This window comes from Bipolaris maydis (genome assembly GCF_028858645.1).
Source record: "Bipolaris maydis strain C4 unplaced genomic scaffold PSV08scaffold_10, whole genome shotgun sequence".
Classification (NCBI taxonomy): domain Eukaryota; kingdom Fungi; phylum Ascomycota; class Dothideomycetes; order Pleosporales; family Pleosporaceae; genus Bipolaris; species Bipolaris maydis.
Genome location: NW_027093866.1, coordinates 1,193,357 through 1,210,914, shown reverse-complemented (window position 1 = coordinate 1,210,914; position 17,558 = coordinate 1,193,357). Strand labels below are relative to the sequence as shown.

Below are 17,558 nucleotides of genomic sequence, written 5' to 3'. Positions count from 1 at the left end.
TATCGATAAGCCCTGTCGCGAATTTGATAATCGGCCGACGATTGCACCACGAGTTCTGCTCGGCAACCACCCCTCGTTGATACCCCACCCTTTGTTTCCTCTGGGTGCAGTGTACATCATGCCACGCGATCCGCTCATAGGTCTTGTAGGCAAGCCTTCGTCTGGCAAGTCGACTACCCTAAACAGGTGCGCAAATGCCCCTCCACGGCCCCTCCTCCTTCATAGGAACTTTTCTAAGATTTGTTTTACGGCAGCTTGACAGATGCTACCTCCAAAGTCGGTCGGTAATCGCAAAATGTCAATGTGGGAGACTTTTTAGGCTGATACGAAGTAGGCAACTTTCCGTAAGTCTTTTTCTCATGCTACACGGACGCTCTCGTAGCATGATACCCTGACAGACTTTTGTTTAGATTCACCACAATCGATCCTCAACGTGCGATCGGATATCTTCAAATATCATGCCCATGCGCCCGTCTCAACGTCTCTGACCGATGCAAACCCAACTATGGCTCTTGTGTTGAGGGAAGGCGATCAGTGCCCATAGAACTACTTGACGTCGCTGGACTCGTTCCTGGTGCGCATATGGGCAAAGGTCTTGGAAACAGGTTCTTGGACGACCTGCGACACGCCGATGCGCTGGTGCACGTGGTCGATGTCAGTGGGACGACAGATGCCGAGGGCAAGGCAACAAGAGGATACGACCCAAGTCAGGATATCGTATGGCTGAGAAGCGAAATTGTGCGATGGATTCAAGGCAATCTAATGGAGAAGTGGGGTAGCATTAAAAGGAGGCATGTGGCTGTTAAGGCAACAGCCGTCGAAACACTGCAAAACCAGTTCTCAGGTTACGGGTCGACTTCGAGCGTGGTGGCGCGCTGTCTCGACCGGCTTGCTCTGAAAGAGCCCCTTCAGGACTGGTCGGACGAAACTATTGAGCGCGTGGTGAACGCCTTTACCGACGAAAAGTTCCCTACGGTCATCGCACTCAACAAAATCGACCATCCGGATGCGGATAAGAACATTGCAAAAATCGCAAAGGTGCAAGACCCGAAAAGCATAGTCCTCTGTAGCGCAATATCAGAGGTCTTCTTAAGGAAGTTGGCGAAGCAGGGCTTTGTCAAATATACAGAGGGCAGCGAGTTTGTGGACACGAGGGAAGATTTGATTGAGCAAGGTGATCCAGAGGGTGGCGGATTGAAGGAACTCGACGAGAAACTCAAGACGCGCATCGAAAATCTCAAAGACATGGTTCTATATCGCTTTGGTAGTACTGGCGTCGTGCAAGTGCTATCGAGAGCAGCAGAGCTTCTTGGCTTGGTACCAGTTTTCCCCGTCAGGAACATACACACGTACACGAGTGGCTCAGCAAGTTCAACGGCAGTATTCCGTGACTGCGTATTAGTCAAGAAGGGAAGCACGGTGGGCGATGTGTACAGGAAAGTCATGGGCGATGCACCCATGGCCTACGTAGAAACCGAGGGCGGGAGGAGAGTTGCAGAGGACGATGTTGTCGCTGTAGGGAAGAATGATGTGAGTATCTTCAATTCCTTTGTCGCTAGATATCCATGTGGTGGTGTACTGACATGAAACAGATCCTCAGCTTCAAAGTCGGACGCGCATAGCCAAACTGCTGTCGATAGTCACTAGGTGCATGAATGCTTTTTTTTCCGGTGAGCATAGCTGCACGCCCAACAGATGGTTGTGGCTCTTGATTGTCAACTTGCAGTAGTGTTTAGGCAATCGCACGATGGATTTTCCATATTTAGGCCCATGTGCCTTGGTCTGCGCGATTTCCTGGTGATGACTTGTCTTTGTGGTCTCGATAGTAGTGCATATGTATGTACTTGGCCGTGGTGCTGTTGTATGCGGTTCCTGATCTGCAACCTTAGCCTACTGCAACAGCTGCTGCAGCTGCTGCACTAGCGTCGGCGAATAGACGGAGACAAAATAATAGCCACGCCAAGCATCTACGATAAGATTCACAGTCTGTATTGTGTGCTCATCGAACGAGGCAAAGAAGGGCCGTCGTCATCGTCGTCATCGTCGTCGTCGTTGAATACGCATGCAGCATGTCACTCTTCGCTCACCACCTCCAGGATTTAGCCCGCGTGCATACTCTCCCACCCGTCCTGGAACGGCGCAATCGCCGATTTCCGTGGAGAACGGGTAGTATGCAGGGCTCACACGGCCTAGCGTGGTCGACTTAACAAACCTAGTAGGCGGCCGTCGGCCAGCCGTGCTACCTCCACTTATAGCAGAACCACTGAATCCATGTGTGAATTGATTGCTAATGTCTCCCCCCCCCCTTCCCCCAAAAGGTGGCGCCCACGCAAGCAGATTGCGGGGAGTATTCGGAGCGAGAAATTCTCTTGATGAGCAATTACTGAGCATCGCGTGCTTTCTGTCTAGTTCTAGATGCCTGCCCCCCGGCTCTCCTCTCCATTCACTCATTAGGTGCTCTCGCTCACAAGCCCGCGGCCGAAAGGGCAAATATAATCCTTTCGTTCCTGCTTCTCACGCCACATTTGCCCTTGTTTTTTTTTGACACCCACTTTATTACATACATACTTTTCTGCTACATACTGTGTCTTATAGCTGTTGGCCCGCCTGGCTTGAACCTCGTTTAAGTTTTTTTTTGAACTGGTTCCTAGGTCGGTTACTATACAAGGCTCTTCCCTTGAAACTCAAAAAAAATCACCAGTCTGGAAAAGCCGTTAGGGTCCCCTAAGTTCCGAAACCCCCTTCCACCGAAAGCCGGGCTGGGAGGAATTTCCCTTTTGTCCATACGCGAACCCCTTCTTAGTCGCGCCCACCCATTTTCTCTTTCTTTTCTTCTCCCCGCCCCAGCGTTCCTGTTCTCCAGATTCTTCTTGCCCTCTTGCTATGAATCCGGTATAGGCTCTTTTTCTCGGTATTTAGCTTGTTATCTGGGGTAAACGCTTTCGTGTGGCAATAATCGTTTTAGGGGTCCCACTTGGTCCAGTCTTGTTAGAGACCTCCGACAGTCGAACCTCCGACAGTCGAACCTCCAAATTCAGGACCCAGCCTTTCACAAACCCAACTTTTCCAAGGTTGCAAAACTCGAGAAACTCACTCCACATACACACCCAACAAATACCGACGACAATGCTTCCACAACTACCAAAATTAAGTGACTACGACGTCTCGGCTCGAAATGGCTTCTTGCCTGATGAGGTACCGCTCGACGTCTTGCCCGATCGCTACTACCAACCCTGGGAGACCGTTGTGCGCAACTTTCAGAGCTTGATACTTGCCAAGCGACTTCGTCGGATAGTGGATGCGCTGCCTGTTCTCGGGACTGAACTTCTTCTCACTGAGGCCGAATGGCGGCGAGCATATTCTATTCTTAGCTTCATCGCGCATGGGTACATCTGGGGAGGCGACAAGCCGGCCGATGTGAGTTTTGGCAGTCTCTATGTTTACAAAGTTGCGCACGACTAATAGGCATGCATAGATTGTACCTCCATCCATTTCGATACCATTTCTACAAACATGCAAGCATCTAGAGCTACCACCGGTCGCTACCTTTGCAGCCGTCTGTTTGTGGAATTGGCGGCCACTATTCGATGGTGAGGCTACAGATACTCTGGACAATCTTGCAACACAGATGACCTTTACCGGTTCGCTGGACGAATCATGGTTCTACCTTGTCTCAGTGGCAATCGAAGCCAGAGCCGGCCCCATCATCCCGATGATGATTGAAGCTATTGCAGCAGCTAGGCGCAACGACAGTGACACTGTGGTACAGTGCCTGAGATCATTTTCAGAGAGGCTGGACGAGATTGGCTCACTCCTCGAGCGCATGTACGAGAGCTGCGATCCTCACGTATTCTATCACCGAATCCGACCGTTCCTGGCGGGAAGCAAGAACATGGCAGATGCCGGACTTCCCAACGGAGTCATGTTCGACGACGGTACGGGTCAACAGCCCTATGTGCAGTTCAGTGGCGGCAGCAACGCGCAAAGCTCCATCATCCAGTTCTTCGATGTCGTCCTCGGCGTCGAGCACCGACCCACTGGCGAGAAGCGAACAGAGCCAGGGAGCCCAGCTCCAGTCGGACCGTCTCATGGCTTCATCCAAGACATGCGCAACTACATGCCCGGTCCCCATCGCCGCTTCCTCGAGCACATGGAGAGCATCGCCAACATCCGCGAATACGTCACGTCGAACCGGAGAAACAGCGCTTTGACAACGGCGTACGATGCGTGCTTGGCTATGCTACGCACCCTGCGAGACAAGCACATCCAACTCGTCTCTCGCTACATCATTATCAAGTCTCGCGAGTCGCGATCACACTCCCGGTCTCTATCGCCCAAACAAGCACCTACTCAGCGTGTCAACCTCGCTAATACCATGGCTCGTACCGGCAGCAAGAAGCTTCGCGGTACAGGCGGTACGGCTCTGATTCCCTTTCTCAAGCAGGCAAGAGATGAAACGGGTGAGCCGGCAATCGATGCCTGGGCCAAGCGCTTGCTCAACAATGGGCCGGCCGAGTTTGGTACACCATCTGGTGCTGCTTTCGATGGCGTCGTACGGCTGGGCAAGGTGGCAGAGGGATTTGGTGGAGAGGTCGAGGTCGTCGGTCTTGCTGGTACCTGGAGTGTGGACGATAGTGAAGGAGGTATCTGCCATTGGTGAAATGATGGGGGGAGGATAACATGAATGATGATGATTATGATTATGTTACAAAACAAAAACAGGGCATTTTTCTGGTGTTTTGGGTCTTTCTTGGGGGATAATAATTGATATCCAGTTTCATTTTTGTTTTCAATAGTATTGCGAGTTGGAGAGAAATAACACATTTATATCTCTTAGTGCATTTAGCCTTTCTGGGGGGCTGAACTCGTTCAACTGCGAAAACAATGTTCTGGAAAGTACTCTGTGCCTAACCTTGAATGAATGTCGCAAAACAAAACATCTAAACTCCCTATCGTGATGGTGTGTGTGCTAGATGGTGAAAGGACTGCTGTGGTACAACAGCCTGGAAGCTGCCGACACGGCCAGAAACTATTGCATCACCTACCTATTCGCGGCAACACGAATGATGTTACGAAAAAAATTCTCAGGGATGCCACGCATGTCTCTCTCGCTTCCCACTCGGACGGGAAAGTGCCACTGTCGTCAGAGTTGCTGCGGCTGACCTTGCTCCCGGGTGTGTTTTTGCAGGGTCGTGGGTTTGCGATTTGCGATCGTATTGCAGTGGGGGGGCGGCGTGACGTCATACTTGACATGCGCCCCTCCCCTTTCGTCGCGTCTTCCCCAAACAAAATAGAAAAGGTAGGATATATAAACCCAGTCTTCCCTTTCCAAATGTTCAGAGAAAACCACGAAATACATACCTAAAGCATTTCTTGAAACGCTCTTCTTCAAGTTCCTTTGACGCGCAACATCAAAACCTACTATCAAACCTGATTAACATCAAGTAAATCATCATGTCTACCAACGAGACTTCTACCGGTCAGTCCTACCTGGACAAGGCTGTAGGCGCTGTTCAGAGCGGTATCGGCTCTCTGACTGGTAACACTGCCGACAAGGTAAGTCATTCGCATCCAGCCCAAAAGAAGAAGAAAAAAACACCCCTCCAATCCTAACACGTCTCTTCTAGGCCCAAGGCGAAGCCCGCAAAGACGTCGCAGACTCCAAGCACGACCTCTCGCACACAGCCGCTAAAGCGGGTCCCTTCTCCGTAACCGCCGAAGGCGGCGTCGCCAAAGACTCATCCGATCGCACGACAGGCGCGTGGAACCAAAACATGGGCGCGGCCAAAGAAGCGCTGGGCGGCTTCATCGGCGCAGAGGGCCTCAAGCAAGAAGGCATCCGCCAGAACAAAGAGGGCAAAGGCCAGGAGGCCGCCGGCCAGGTGAATGATCTCGGAAAGGGCATTGGGGATCGTGTTGGAGGCAATATCGGCGCTGCCGTTGCGGGGCTGACGGGGAACGAGGCGCAGAAGGAGGAGGCGAGGCGCCAGCATGATGAGGGCAAGGCGAGGCAGAGGGGCGTCGAGGCGGATCTGCAGAAGCAGGCTGAGGCTGAGAAGGCGTGAGTTGGGTGGGGGAGTTTTTTTGAGAGAAAGAGAGGAGGGTTTGTTTATGAGTTTATGAGATTATACCCGCAGAGATTATTGAATATACCCTGATTAATTTCTGTTTTTTTGCCGCGGCTTTCTTGAGGCGTGGTGTGAGGTGGTTGATTTGGTGATTTGATGATTTGGTAGTTCTCAAGGCTTCTCGTGTGCGTAAAGTGTGCAGATACAGCGGAGCCTTTCGCTTTTCACTTTTTGGTCGCATTGTATTTGGCTATACCACTGTAAAAATACGTGTCATGCGTATAGTCTTATCGTTCGGCCTTTCCTAGTAGATCGTCGCCTCAATAATAAATTGCAGGTCAGATTCAATTATCAGCAAACGTTAAGACAAGATTGACAATGCGCCAAGACCGCCCGGCTGTGATCTTTTTGCTCATACAGCATGCTTGCGTCGGTACATATAGTTAGTATGTAAATGACGAACAAGGTGATCATTCAAGGCATGAGGAAAAAAACCCAGCCACAGCCAAGTTATGCCTTGAATTCCTAAAACCTGGCGGCGGTGGCTCCCAAGCCATTTGCCGAGCAACCCGAGATTTCCCCAGAGTTTTTTTCAGCCACAGACCCACTATGAATACATAGAACGACACTGCCACAGGATGAGGCGTTGGACATGAAGATTTGTTGCCGGTGATGCGAAAAAAAAGCTTGGCCAGCAAACGTTGTCATAGGCGCTTGCGTGTCTGCTGTGGCGCGTGCACAGTTGTGGCTTAGCAGTCTAGTTATTAGTAAGTTTTTTTTGATCCGTATGACAACAGAAGAGGGCTTCGAGGTGACGTCGGAGAGACTTTTTTGTTACATGCGGATACGCATTCGTCCGTGGTGAGGGCCTCCATGCATGCGGCTTACTGTGCTTACATACATACCCAAATCTCTAAGGTGGTTTGTGCAAGTAGAGGGCGGGGGCCTACTGTTTGCCGTGCTCTCCGTTCGCAGCGTGGCATGCGTCACTTCGTACGATAGAGTGTTGGTTGTGGCGCCAAAAACCGGGAGCGCGGCATCGATCACATCCCTGTCAACCATCATCTGTTACGTCATACTTGTGTGGTCATGAGCCTACTCCCATCAGTCTTCCATAAATATTTCGCTGCATGCCACTGTTGCTTGCGCGTCAACCACACCCTCAAGTTCCATTCAAGTTACTTGTACAGCCCTTGGACACCACCAAACAGCAACTTCTTCTTACCGACAAACCCACCAACAACCACCACCATGCCTTTCACCGCTAGGTATGTTCAGCCTTACCCACTGGGCTCTCTCTTTCTGCTTTTGTTGGCGACACGATGCTAACTAGACACCAGCGACATTTGCAAGATCCTCCTTGCCATCATCCTCCCACCTATCGGTGTCTTCCTCGAGCGCGGCTGCGGAGCCGACTTCCTCATCAACATCCTGTTGACCATCCTTGGTTACATTCCGGTGAGTTCCGCTTGTCCAATACATTAGCCGATTACAATGCAGCTAATCGAGTCATCCCAGGGTATCATTCACGCCCTCTACATTATATTCAAATTCTAGCCGGACCGCGGACGAATATTTACGATGCCGCGTTAACGGTTATGACGTTGTTGTCAAATCATCACGATACCCATCTTTTTCTCTTTTGTTTAGCACCATCACCACCGCCACTACTACTACCACCAAAGCCTCATTCGCCTCCGCCCGGCTTCTAAATATCTATCGATGCATCCATGCTGGAACCTCCTACTCGGCATGGAGTTAGTCGGATGAATGCGAGTCGAGATGGTAGCACCGGTTGGGCTTTGAGCATACGATAATGACCTGCTTTTGTATCACGGCGTCCTTTATTTCCTGGGTTACTTTTAGGTTTGCTTTTGGTGCATCCTGGAGCATTCCGAGGAGCGTAGCATAATAGGAATTCAATTGGACACTTTGCAAGCTTTATCTTGATTGTGTTTGTGAATTGTGACTGAATGATTGAAGTAATTAACGTTGCAGTTAAAGTATGGCGCGCGTCGAGAACTGTTCGCGCCTCTGACAACAGGCGTTTGTGTAATACGAACTAATCATTTACCCCCAACACATTGCTTTTTTTTTTAAAAAAAACCCAATGCCTATGATTCAATGATTGTCGCCCAAATGTCACACGGACAAATTGCCTCCTCTTCGTATGGCTAGTCTTGTGGGCGGAGCACGATGCTTGGCACGTGCCACTCGTTCTTTCCAAAGGTTACGTGTTGCGCAGCATCGCCAATACCACCACCACCCACGGCCATGACACCTTGCCCATTTCGAACCTATGTATTCCCTTCGGCGATCAACGTCTCACTCGCAACATTCCTATCACTCGAAGCGCAAGCCGCGATATAAATGCCGCCCGATATGAGCTATCTCACTGCTACCCTTACCCACGCAGAAATCAACCTTATCAGCAATCCAAACAGACCAAGCTACGATACGATTCGCGACTTGGAGATAGCTTCCCAAGGGATACGCAGCAATGCAGACCAGTTTGAGGAATCGCTGAGGATCAAGAATACGCTCGATGCCTTCGCACGTAGAGCTGCTGCCGAGCCGAGTTTGGAAGTGCTCGCAGCCATTTTGAACTGCGAGTACAAACTCTGGAAGATGAATGAGGGCATATCAATGCGATTTAAGCCTTTCTTGTCGCATTGGATTGAATCGCTTATGGTCATTGAGGGGGAGCTCGCTGCTTTGCAGCTGGACACGGTCACGGATAGCCACATGAAGAATACGGTCACGACGGACGAGATTTTGCGGATCAGAGCAAGATGTATCAAGGGTTTGCTGGTGGACAAGCCGATACCTCCAAAGGAACCGACCTGGCGGGCGTACCAGCGAATGCTCGAGAACGAGGCTACGCTGCCAGACTTCGACATCGTACCGTATATGCAGATGCTTGTGGAAACACAGATCTGGGACAGGTTACCGGAGGAACAGGTGCAACCTGTGGAGAAGCATGCGCAGAATGGGACGGAAAAGAACGGATTGCGCAAGGCCAAGAAACAGAGAGTCAATGGGTCAGAGTCTTGGGAAGAGTGTATGTTGCGAAAGCTCAGGGACGCACCCGAAGTAGCTGCCGATGAACTCGCGCGTCTCCCTCTTGAGATTTCGTCGCTCGATTTTCTTACCAGACTTCTTGTTGATGATACCTTCAAGCAGTTTGATGTCGACGGTCCGAACATCATCCTCCGTTTTATACAGCACGCATTACGGCTCGTCGAGGCCATGGAGGCTCCCCCACCAACTTTGGAGCTGACTACAAACGGTATACCGATTGTCGAATACGGGAAAGAAGCGCAGACCCGTGCTATCAGCATCCTGCTGTTGTTTATCAAGAATTCTATGAGCAAGGGCAAGTTGGATGCTGGAATGCTTATTTTTGAAATCCAGGAGATATGCATCAGGTACCTGTGGATGAAGGAAGTTCGTGAGTTTCGGGCTTGGATAGAGCAAGGACCTTGGGATGATTGAAGGATGTGTTAATACGCAATCGGTCGACAAGAAGATAGGAACAGGACGAACTAGAGCTACAACTTGGTGCATCGCTAGTACTGTTGGCTATCATGTTAGGAAGGCGGTGTGTCGAAACAGTGTATCACAACGTTTGCTGCATAGTGAGACTACTACGAGGGTACAGGAGACTCGCAAACGTCTGTGGAAATTGCAGTGTTCTCCCAGAAAACGAAGAGTCAATGAGCATATCTTCTCTGCCGTCATTGACGCGAATACCGAAATATCGGAGAAGGCCATGGCACGGCATTACGGAATCCAGAAACTCTGGCTTGCTGCATGACATCTCACAGCCGTACGTGTCGAAACTGCCATCGCCAACCTTGCTTAGATGGAAGAGTGCTTTCCGGAGTATGGGTGACGCGTTGAAACCATGTTGTTGCCATATTCGGGGGGTGGCTTTGGATGTTTCGAAAATAATCGGGGTTGACAATCACTGTTACGCGAAAAAGTAAACTACGTACGCTAGTCCATGACCGAGTCCAAACTTTAGAGTTTCAACACTCAATAACTGAAACAACCATTAACTTTATTGCAGCGCCGGCTTCATGACCAATCGCTCAGTACCGGAAGTCTCTGAGTAAACGATACTTCTTGCGGGATATTATCATCTTTGCTTTGTCGGTGTATACTCTCAGGGCTTTCGAATCGGCCTTGGGAGACCGGGATTCTTACGACACAGTAACTGGACCGCAAGAACAAGGCTGTCTACATCGAAACTTTGTTCCAGCATGTGTGTTTGAATCGCCAAGTCTGGCACAAAACATGCCTGGTGATACGAATATGCCAAACATCAATGCATTCGGTACCGAGGCAACACGACTACCTCTGGTCGTCTGCCTGTATACGGAACATGCTTGCCCCGATCTTCTGGCGAAGATCGTCCCGCAGTGGAGTATCTCTTCGGGTGCTTGGCTGTAGTGGAGTAATCCGCGCCCATCGTTCGACCTACACCGTCTCAGTTCATGGTCCAGCGTCTGTGCCCCCTGGGTATCACGACGTCAGTCCGACTCCATTACCGTTGTGAGACACGGCACCAAGTGTGGATTCGATTTTCCCGTCCAACAAACAGGCGTCTGGTCACACCGGAAACTAGGATGGAGCCTCCCGAAGTGCTTGTGTGCAGTAAGCTTCTGAGCATGGACGCCATTACTGTTTTACACAACAGAAGGGCAAGAAAGGTAGAGAATCAAAGTGTATATAAGACACTGTGTTCCTGCCCCCAAGTCAAAATCATTATCATTCAAACCATTAAACCAACCAGACTCGCTTTCTTCTTCTTTATTAATTCTCTCTTATCCATTCCATCCTTCTAATTTCTACTTGCGCCGGACGCTTGCTCTATTCATCCTCTTATTACGCTCAACAAATCATTCTATTATATCTCTCTTACCAATTTACTTTTGTAAATACCCCCTAGTCAACCTTACATACCACCACCATCAATATGCGTTACTCCATCGTCTTCACTGCTGCCCTCGCAGCCTCCGTCCAGGCCCACGGTGTCATCACCGCCGTCCAGGGTGCCAACGGTGTCACCATGCCCGGTCTCTCCGTCGCGGATGGTACTCCTCGTGACTCTGGTAACCCACTTTCCGGTGCTGAGGCTGATACTTCCATCATCCGTGCTAAGGAGATGGGTGGCAAGGCGTCTGCTCTTGGACGTACCGCCAGTGGTCCTGTAGATGCTGGTGCGGCTATTGCTAAGTTCATGGGTACTGGTGCCGCTGGTGCTGCCGGTGGCGCTAAGGCTGCCGGTGCTAAGGCTGCCGGTGCAGGTGCCGCAAAAGCTGCAGGTGCTGCTGGCGGTGCCGGTGGCGCTGCTGGAGGTCTCGCTGCTCTCCTTGGTGGCCTCGGTGGCAACAAAGGTGGCAACAAACGTGGTCTCCTCGATTCCCTCCTCGGCGGTGCTGGCGGTGCCGGTGCCGGTGCTGGTACAAAGACACCCAAGGGCACCACCGAACAGGGTGTCGCTGCCGCTGCTGGCACTGGTGCGTCCACTGGTCTCCCCACCACTTCCGACGACGGCACAATCACCATGACCTTCCACCAAGTTAACCAGGATGGTGCCGGTCCCCTCACTGCAGCAATCGACGCCACCTCCGGTGGAACCGACCCCGCTGCTTTCCAGAAGGCTCAGGTTACCCAAAACGTTCCCGGTATTGGTATCGGTGGTCTGTCTGCTGCTTCCAGCACCGACTTCCCCGTCAAGGTCCAGATGCCCGCTGGCATGACCTGCCAGGGTACCTCCGGAGGTGTCTCCAACGTCTGCGTCGTCCGCCTGCAAAACGCAGCTCTCGCCGGTCCTTTTGGTGGCTCCGGTGCCTTCACCCAGAGTGCTGCGGCCAAGAAGAGGGCTATCGAGTACAACCTCCGCAAGCGCCACATGGCCCGTGGTATCCTCGGAAAGCCTGAGTAAACTCATCAAGTTATTCAATCCATTGGACAAAAGAGGTGGTGTGGTGTATATGTCAGACAAAGAGGGAGAGAGAGAGAGATTCTTAATATAATGGGAAGAGGATGGAGAGAGAACGGGGAACAGAAGAAGAGACGAAAAAAAGAGATGGAACGATCAACCCTTTTGGTTGTTGAATTTTGCAGGGCAATTTTCAATAATCAAGATGATCAGGTAATTGGGTGTGGTGCATGATTTTCCCATCTTTTATTTACATCAAGATTCTCAACGGTTCTTGGTTGTATATAACTGACCTATCATACGCTCGCTTTTATTTACTTGAGTTGATTGTTTGTTATAATCTCTCTTTTTTTTAATAACTCTTTTCCTTTGTTTCTTGTTTGGATTTAATTGGAGGGATGGAGGAGAAAGTTGTATGAAGGGGGTGGCTGCTCTGGGTTTCTCTGAGCTGCCCCTGGCCGTGAACACATTTTTTAATAAGAGAGAACCAGTTGTATATAGAAGAATGAATAGTGAGTCTGGTTTAAAAATCTTTACCTTTTTTTGGTTGTGTGATGTTTGTTTAGTGAACGTGAGTGGAAGAAGAGAGTCGTCTCTGGGCCAGAGTGGGATTTGAACTGAGCACCTGGATGAAGTTAATGGACGCGTTTGGTTGCTGAAGTGGCTGTGTGTCGAAAGAGGGAGAGGCCGTGTGTAGTGTAGCATCGAAACTAGATGGGATTGGCACAAGTAAGGAATACACGCAAAATTGATAATTACTTGCCTCTTTGCAAACTTGCATCTTCTAAGAATACATGTGTCATTCAGGGAGGAACGCGTTGTGAGCGACCTAGTGTTTGGCACCTTGTTGACAGGATGGGATGATCCATCAAGAATGAGTTGTCACAAAGCTATGTAAAGGAGATATAGTTAGTTCAGATTACGTTAACAGGGGGCATTTGCTATTCCTTCTTGTCTCTTTCATCCCAGATATTGATCTTGAATGATGTATGAGCGTGATTCTAAGTAGCCAAAAGTTGCAGAAATTACTGACAAATCTGTAGGCGTTTGTGATTCTGTTGCTGATGCCTAATCTAGCAGAATGAGCGTGAGAATGGCATAATATGCTAATAGTACAGAACTGCTTTGTTGTACTACTTATGTTGAGGCATGTGCTAAGAATGTCACAGTTTTGCACACAGGAAACACAAAATTGAAAAAAGATGCAGCAAATGAAAATATGCAGCCATACACGAGATATACTAGATGAAGATTTGATGGTACTTTCTGACTGATGGCTGCACAGAATGGTGCAGTGTTCCTAGCCGGATACTCTGAAACCTCGCAAATGTTGCTCCACCAAACGATTCCTGGACAGGCAAAATGATTTATCTCGAAATGGACCGACAGGCATAATCAGGTGCAACCGTCAGATGATGACGGGTAAGAAAATGCCACTGCGTCGTCTACGGCGGTATGTAAAATCAAAAGGGGAATAAGACCGCATGAAGATGAGCACAACCAAATGTCATGGTCGTTGAATCCGGCGCTGTGCATTTGTCGATCGGAGGAAGTCAAGCCAGTGCAATACATGGCTCTCCATGCGTCTTCCTTGCTCGTCTTATAATATCCGTGGAGCCCAACAAAGGCGCATTGCCAGCGCCACGGCAACTCATCATCATCAAACGCATACTCATTCCCCACAATAAACAAAAAATGAATAAGAAAACTTTGCGACATAGATGAGGTGTGTGGTTAAGATCAACTTGCTATGATGATTAGACGGCCCTTTTTTCCTCGTCTAAGCGGTCCGATTGCGAAGGGCCGACCACAATGACCAATCTTGAAATTTGGCTGTGGCATGTCGCGTTTGACGTCAGGATGGTATGGGGAATGTGCGAGAGATCGAAGATGACCTGTGCGATGATAAATTCTAGCAGGTTGTTGTTGACTTTTCAAGGAATATAGCCGGAGCATGGGCTGCCGGTGGTCCGGTCCACTTGATTCGCTGTTTCCGGCAGGTACCTAGGTATCATGCCATGTTACCAGAGATCAGGTCTTGCTCACGATTTTATTGAGTTAGATCTTGATTTCTTGAGCATGAAGTCGGACAGAGAGGCTGTGCACTCCGCAGCCGAGGTAAGCTTATGCAAAAACGCGTGTTCACACTTTCTGTAACTTTTTTGCGCAATAGCGTGAGCAAGAGGTTCGGCAATTGCAAGAATCTCACCTCAATGGCTCGACTTGTTGATATTCATCTGTACAGAACATGCCACGAGCTGCGCCAAATCACAGTGTTCATTACAAAGGACAGCCTACTCGAGTCCTGGTAGTGAGAGGTGATGAGCGTTGCGGGGGTTGTGACCGGACCAACCAGGCAAGGGTGCACTGTGTGCCGATAAAATGTAGATGAGCCGCTATGCAACTAATCGACGCCCCGGCGGATACCAAGAGCGTGTCCATGCCACGCTGCATACGCAAGCAGTTTCGGAGGACAACGAGGTGTATGTAGGTGTACACTACTACAATGTTTTGCAGATCTTGTAATGGAGAGGACGGCTGTGCATTGATCAGGAGTGTAGGGCATTGGATGGGACACCATGTCGGTGAGGGCAGACTAGTCCCTACGCCTCCAGTCATGATATGCGCATCAATCGCGGGGTGCCAGGTGGTGCAAATGTGGAGATGCGAAAGTCAGTCTTCGATACGCGTCCGCGGCCGTTTAGTGTGGAGACAAACATCCCAGGACGACCACGAGGCCATTGCTGGTCCACAGTGATCACGGGAAAGCTGTCGAACTTGTATGGGTGAGTCGAGGATTAGTGAGCGGCATGGCGGGGTTGTGTGCAGTAGAGAGGTTGCGCTTGGCACGAGGGCAGATGGACAAGTTTACCATGTCTTTTTTCTGATTCATGCCGTATCCTTCACCACATTTCGGAACGGCTAGCCCAAACGAGTTTAGAGGCGCACAGACGCTCCCGCACACCCTTGTGATCGATGAACAACGCCTTCTGACGTATGTCGTTCCCCTCCAGAGTCGTCATCTTGACTTTTCCATCTCAGCATCCCGCTGCTTACACACTGACTACACACGCGACATGTGGGGAGAGATTGTCGCTTTTGAAACAGCCTATTGAGCGCCTAGAGGAGAAAAAAGACATGCTACTGGCGACAAGCCATCGGCGAACGCAAATGTGTGGAACACACTCTCATTTCCTTGATTGCAAGGAATCCATCCAGCAGCAGGCATTGCCAGCATTGCGCTGCAGTGGCGCCATGAGCCGCTCTGATAGAGCACACTGAGCGGTAAGATCTCTCAAGCACGAGCGGTGAGAGGACAGAGACGGCAAATGAACGGCTCCATGCATGGTGTTTGCAATTTAGCAACATGCAGCACGCGGCTCAAGTCGCTAGCGTATGCTAAACTAGGCGTCGAACTGCGGAAGAGATGGGACGGAAGGTTGAGACGAGTAGTCGGCGACAGGCGGCCGGTCACTGAGCGGCATGTACACCCACCCAGGGTGCCTACAAGGTCATTGCCGAAGTACCATGCTCTAATCCATTCGAGCGAAGCTCGCAAACTTGCCGTATCCAGCCACGAAGCAATCGCAACATCAGACCGCAGCGTTTACGACTCAGCAAGCCCCGTACGCACAACAGGGTCATTGTTGGCAGTTCTCCCGTCGACTAAATCCTCAACATGTGTGGCGAATGAACGAGGAGCACACCAAAGGGAACCGCGATAAGATCTCCATGACCCTGATCTTCAACCTAGTCATTGAAATCCGGCTCGGCATCTCACGGACACGACCATCAGATATGTTGATCTTGGGATGCTTGGGTTACGACTCGTTGACGGAACATGTGATGCAGCATATTCCTCGTCTATCAAGACGAAATTGCCTCGATTCCATCCAAGTGTCTTGGTAGACGGTCTTATCCTGCCTATCAAGCGCTGCGACACCGGAATTCATCTCACCCTGCATTTCAACTGTGGCGCACAAGCCAACCTCCCCACATCCATGGCATTCTTCGGCACCCCTGTTCCGTGACGGAAGGGAGGGGGCGAACAACACATCAGGGCAACGCTGGTACCAACAACGACAGCACGGCTAACCAATCGGGCTATGTTGTTATCAAGGCACACACCATCAAAAGATGCAGGGACGGGCGGTTGCCAGATATCTTGCGAGAAAAGGAACGCGTCCGTTGATCCTTTATCATTGGTCCTCGAGATTGCCTGTGCATCGCATGTGCAAAGACAGACCAACTGTATCTGTATGACTCAAAAGGGGAAATCGGAGCAATGGTTTGGTCCCTTAATCATACGAGGATACAGAGGACACATGTCCGCGCCGTTCTATGCCCATGTTTGCGAATGCTCGGAACTGTCCTATCGCTCTTGGACAAGACATCATGCACAACGACATCGTTGTGCATTCCGCCTACCCCTCCCCTTTCATCGGGCGAATCAAGCAAGCGTATCCATGCCACACGTATCTTTTGCGGTTCGAATCCCATCCGGCGCCATTTGTGGTTTGTTTTCATATCGGGCGAATACGTACATACCACGTACCGTTCGAAGCCCCCACACGTACGACTTCTCCCTGTCATGTCCAAAAGCAGTGAACACGGCATGGATATCTCTTGCATAGCAGGCTATATTCCAACCGTGATATGGAACGGGGGGGTCAAAGAGTGAAATTGCGTGAAATTCGGTCAACGGCCCTTTTCCCCCCGTTTGGCCTTTGATATTCCCGCTTTAGCAGTGGAATCGGCGCACGATTGGTGGCTGTCCAGCTCGCTCCGTAACTTGTCTGTTTGCAAAAAAAAAAACAATTCACACTGAATAAACACAACAAGACTTTGACAATAAGATAAACAGAGACGATGTGAGCAGAGGTGAGCAAATCAGACAGGAGTAACACAAGCACTGCACGTATTACCGCTATACGCGAGACTAGAGTGCGCACCGTGCATACCTGCATCCCCCTACTGTACGCGATCGTGAAGCGTAACAAAGGGAAAAAACTCCTTCAGGGTCCGCTCTAATCCCCATTCTTTTTGTCCTCCTGCTCGTGCACGTCATTCATTTCATTTCCCTTTTCTCTCCTCCGTCGCGCTCTATACGAACGGAGGCAAGGGGATGAATCTGTGTGAAAGGAAACATTGAAACTTAAACGCGTTACCCGCTCCCTCATCACAAAGTTCAACTTACGTGCGTATCTAGTCCGTAACAATCACGTTTTATAAAACACACACACACACACGCACGGAGATTGCAGAACAGAAAGCCGAACACACACCACACGTGCCACAAACTATCTTCAAAACTAGCCTTTCGAACACGGACAAGCGGTAATAAATCCACAAAACCCATAACGTAGAATACATACCAACCAAACGAAATCATGATTTTACCCAACCCACCTTAAATTTACCCACACACTCTTTCATTTCGGCCAAGCACCACCCGCAACGGCGGCGCACACACCCCTCTACTTCGGCTCCCAAGGATCCCCGTAGGATTTTCAGCACGAGCCCAGCTTATCACCTGCAAC

The 17,558-nt window shown here is 50.2% G+C and overlaps 5 protein-coding genes across 5 annotated transcripts; all 5 read left to right on the top strand.

Moving 5' to 3' along the window:
* The first annotated feature begins 61 nt into the window (after positions 1–61).
* PSV08DRAFT_314822 (P-loop containing nucleoside triphosphate hydrolase protein) lies at positions 62–1,756 on the top strand. The gene is made up of 5 exons (XM_014227655.2): positions 62–186; positions 255–280; positions 335–344; positions 411–1,530; positions 1,593–1,756. The coding sequence occupies exons 1-5, from the start codon at positions 119–121 to the stop codon at positions 1,620–1,622; spliced, it is 1,254 nt and encodes a 417-aa protein (XP_014083130.1). The 5' UTR covers positions 62–118; the 3' UTR covers positions 1,623–1,756.
* A 1,370-nt stretch (positions 1,757–3,126) lies between these two features.
* PSV08DRAFT_372638 (Indoleamine 2,3-dioxygenase) lies at positions 3,127–4,660 on the top strand (the record flags this gene model as incomplete). The annotated part of the gene is made up of 2 exons (XM_014227656.1): positions 3,127–3,417; positions 3,476–4,660. The coding sequence occupies 2 exons, from the start codon at positions 3,127–3,129 to the stop codon at positions 4,658–4,660; spliced, it is 1,476 nt and encodes a 491-aa protein (XP_014083131.1).
* Positions 4,661–5,473: 813 nt separating this feature from the next.
* PSV08DRAFT_314801 (uncharacterized protein) lies at positions 5,474–6,198 on the top strand. Its single transcript, XM_066092662.1, has one exon. The coding sequence runs from the start codon at positions 5,775–5,777 to the stop codon at positions 6,063–6,065; it is 291 nt and encodes a 96-aa protein (XP_065948820.1). The 5' UTR covers positions 5,474–5,774; the 3' UTR covers positions 6,066–6,198.
* Positions 6,199–7,215: 1,017 nt separating this feature from the next.
* Positions 7,216–9,969, top strand: PSV08DRAFT_226940 (uncharacterized protein). The gene is made up of 4 exons (XM_066092205.1): positions 7,216–7,336; positions 7,409–7,526; positions 8,298–8,302; positions 8,456–9,969. The coding sequence occupies exons 1-4, from the start codon at positions 7,320–7,322 to the stop codon at positions 9,561–9,563; spliced, it is 1,248 nt and encodes a 415-aa protein (XP_065948819.1). The 5' UTR covers positions 7,216–7,319; the 3' UTR covers positions 9,564–9,969.
* A 1,080-nt stretch (positions 9,970–11,049) lies between these two features.
* Positions 11,050–12,021, top strand: PSV08DRAFT_226937 (uncharacterized protein; the record flags this gene model as incomplete). Its single annotated transcript, XM_066092204.1, has 2 exons — positions 11,050–11,332; positions 11,471–12,021. The coding sequence occupies 2 exons, from the start codon at positions 11,050–11,052 to the stop codon at positions 12,019–12,021; spliced, it is 834 nt and encodes a 277-aa protein (XP_065948818.1).
* Between the last annotated feature and the right edge of the window lie 5,537 nt (positions 12,022–17,558).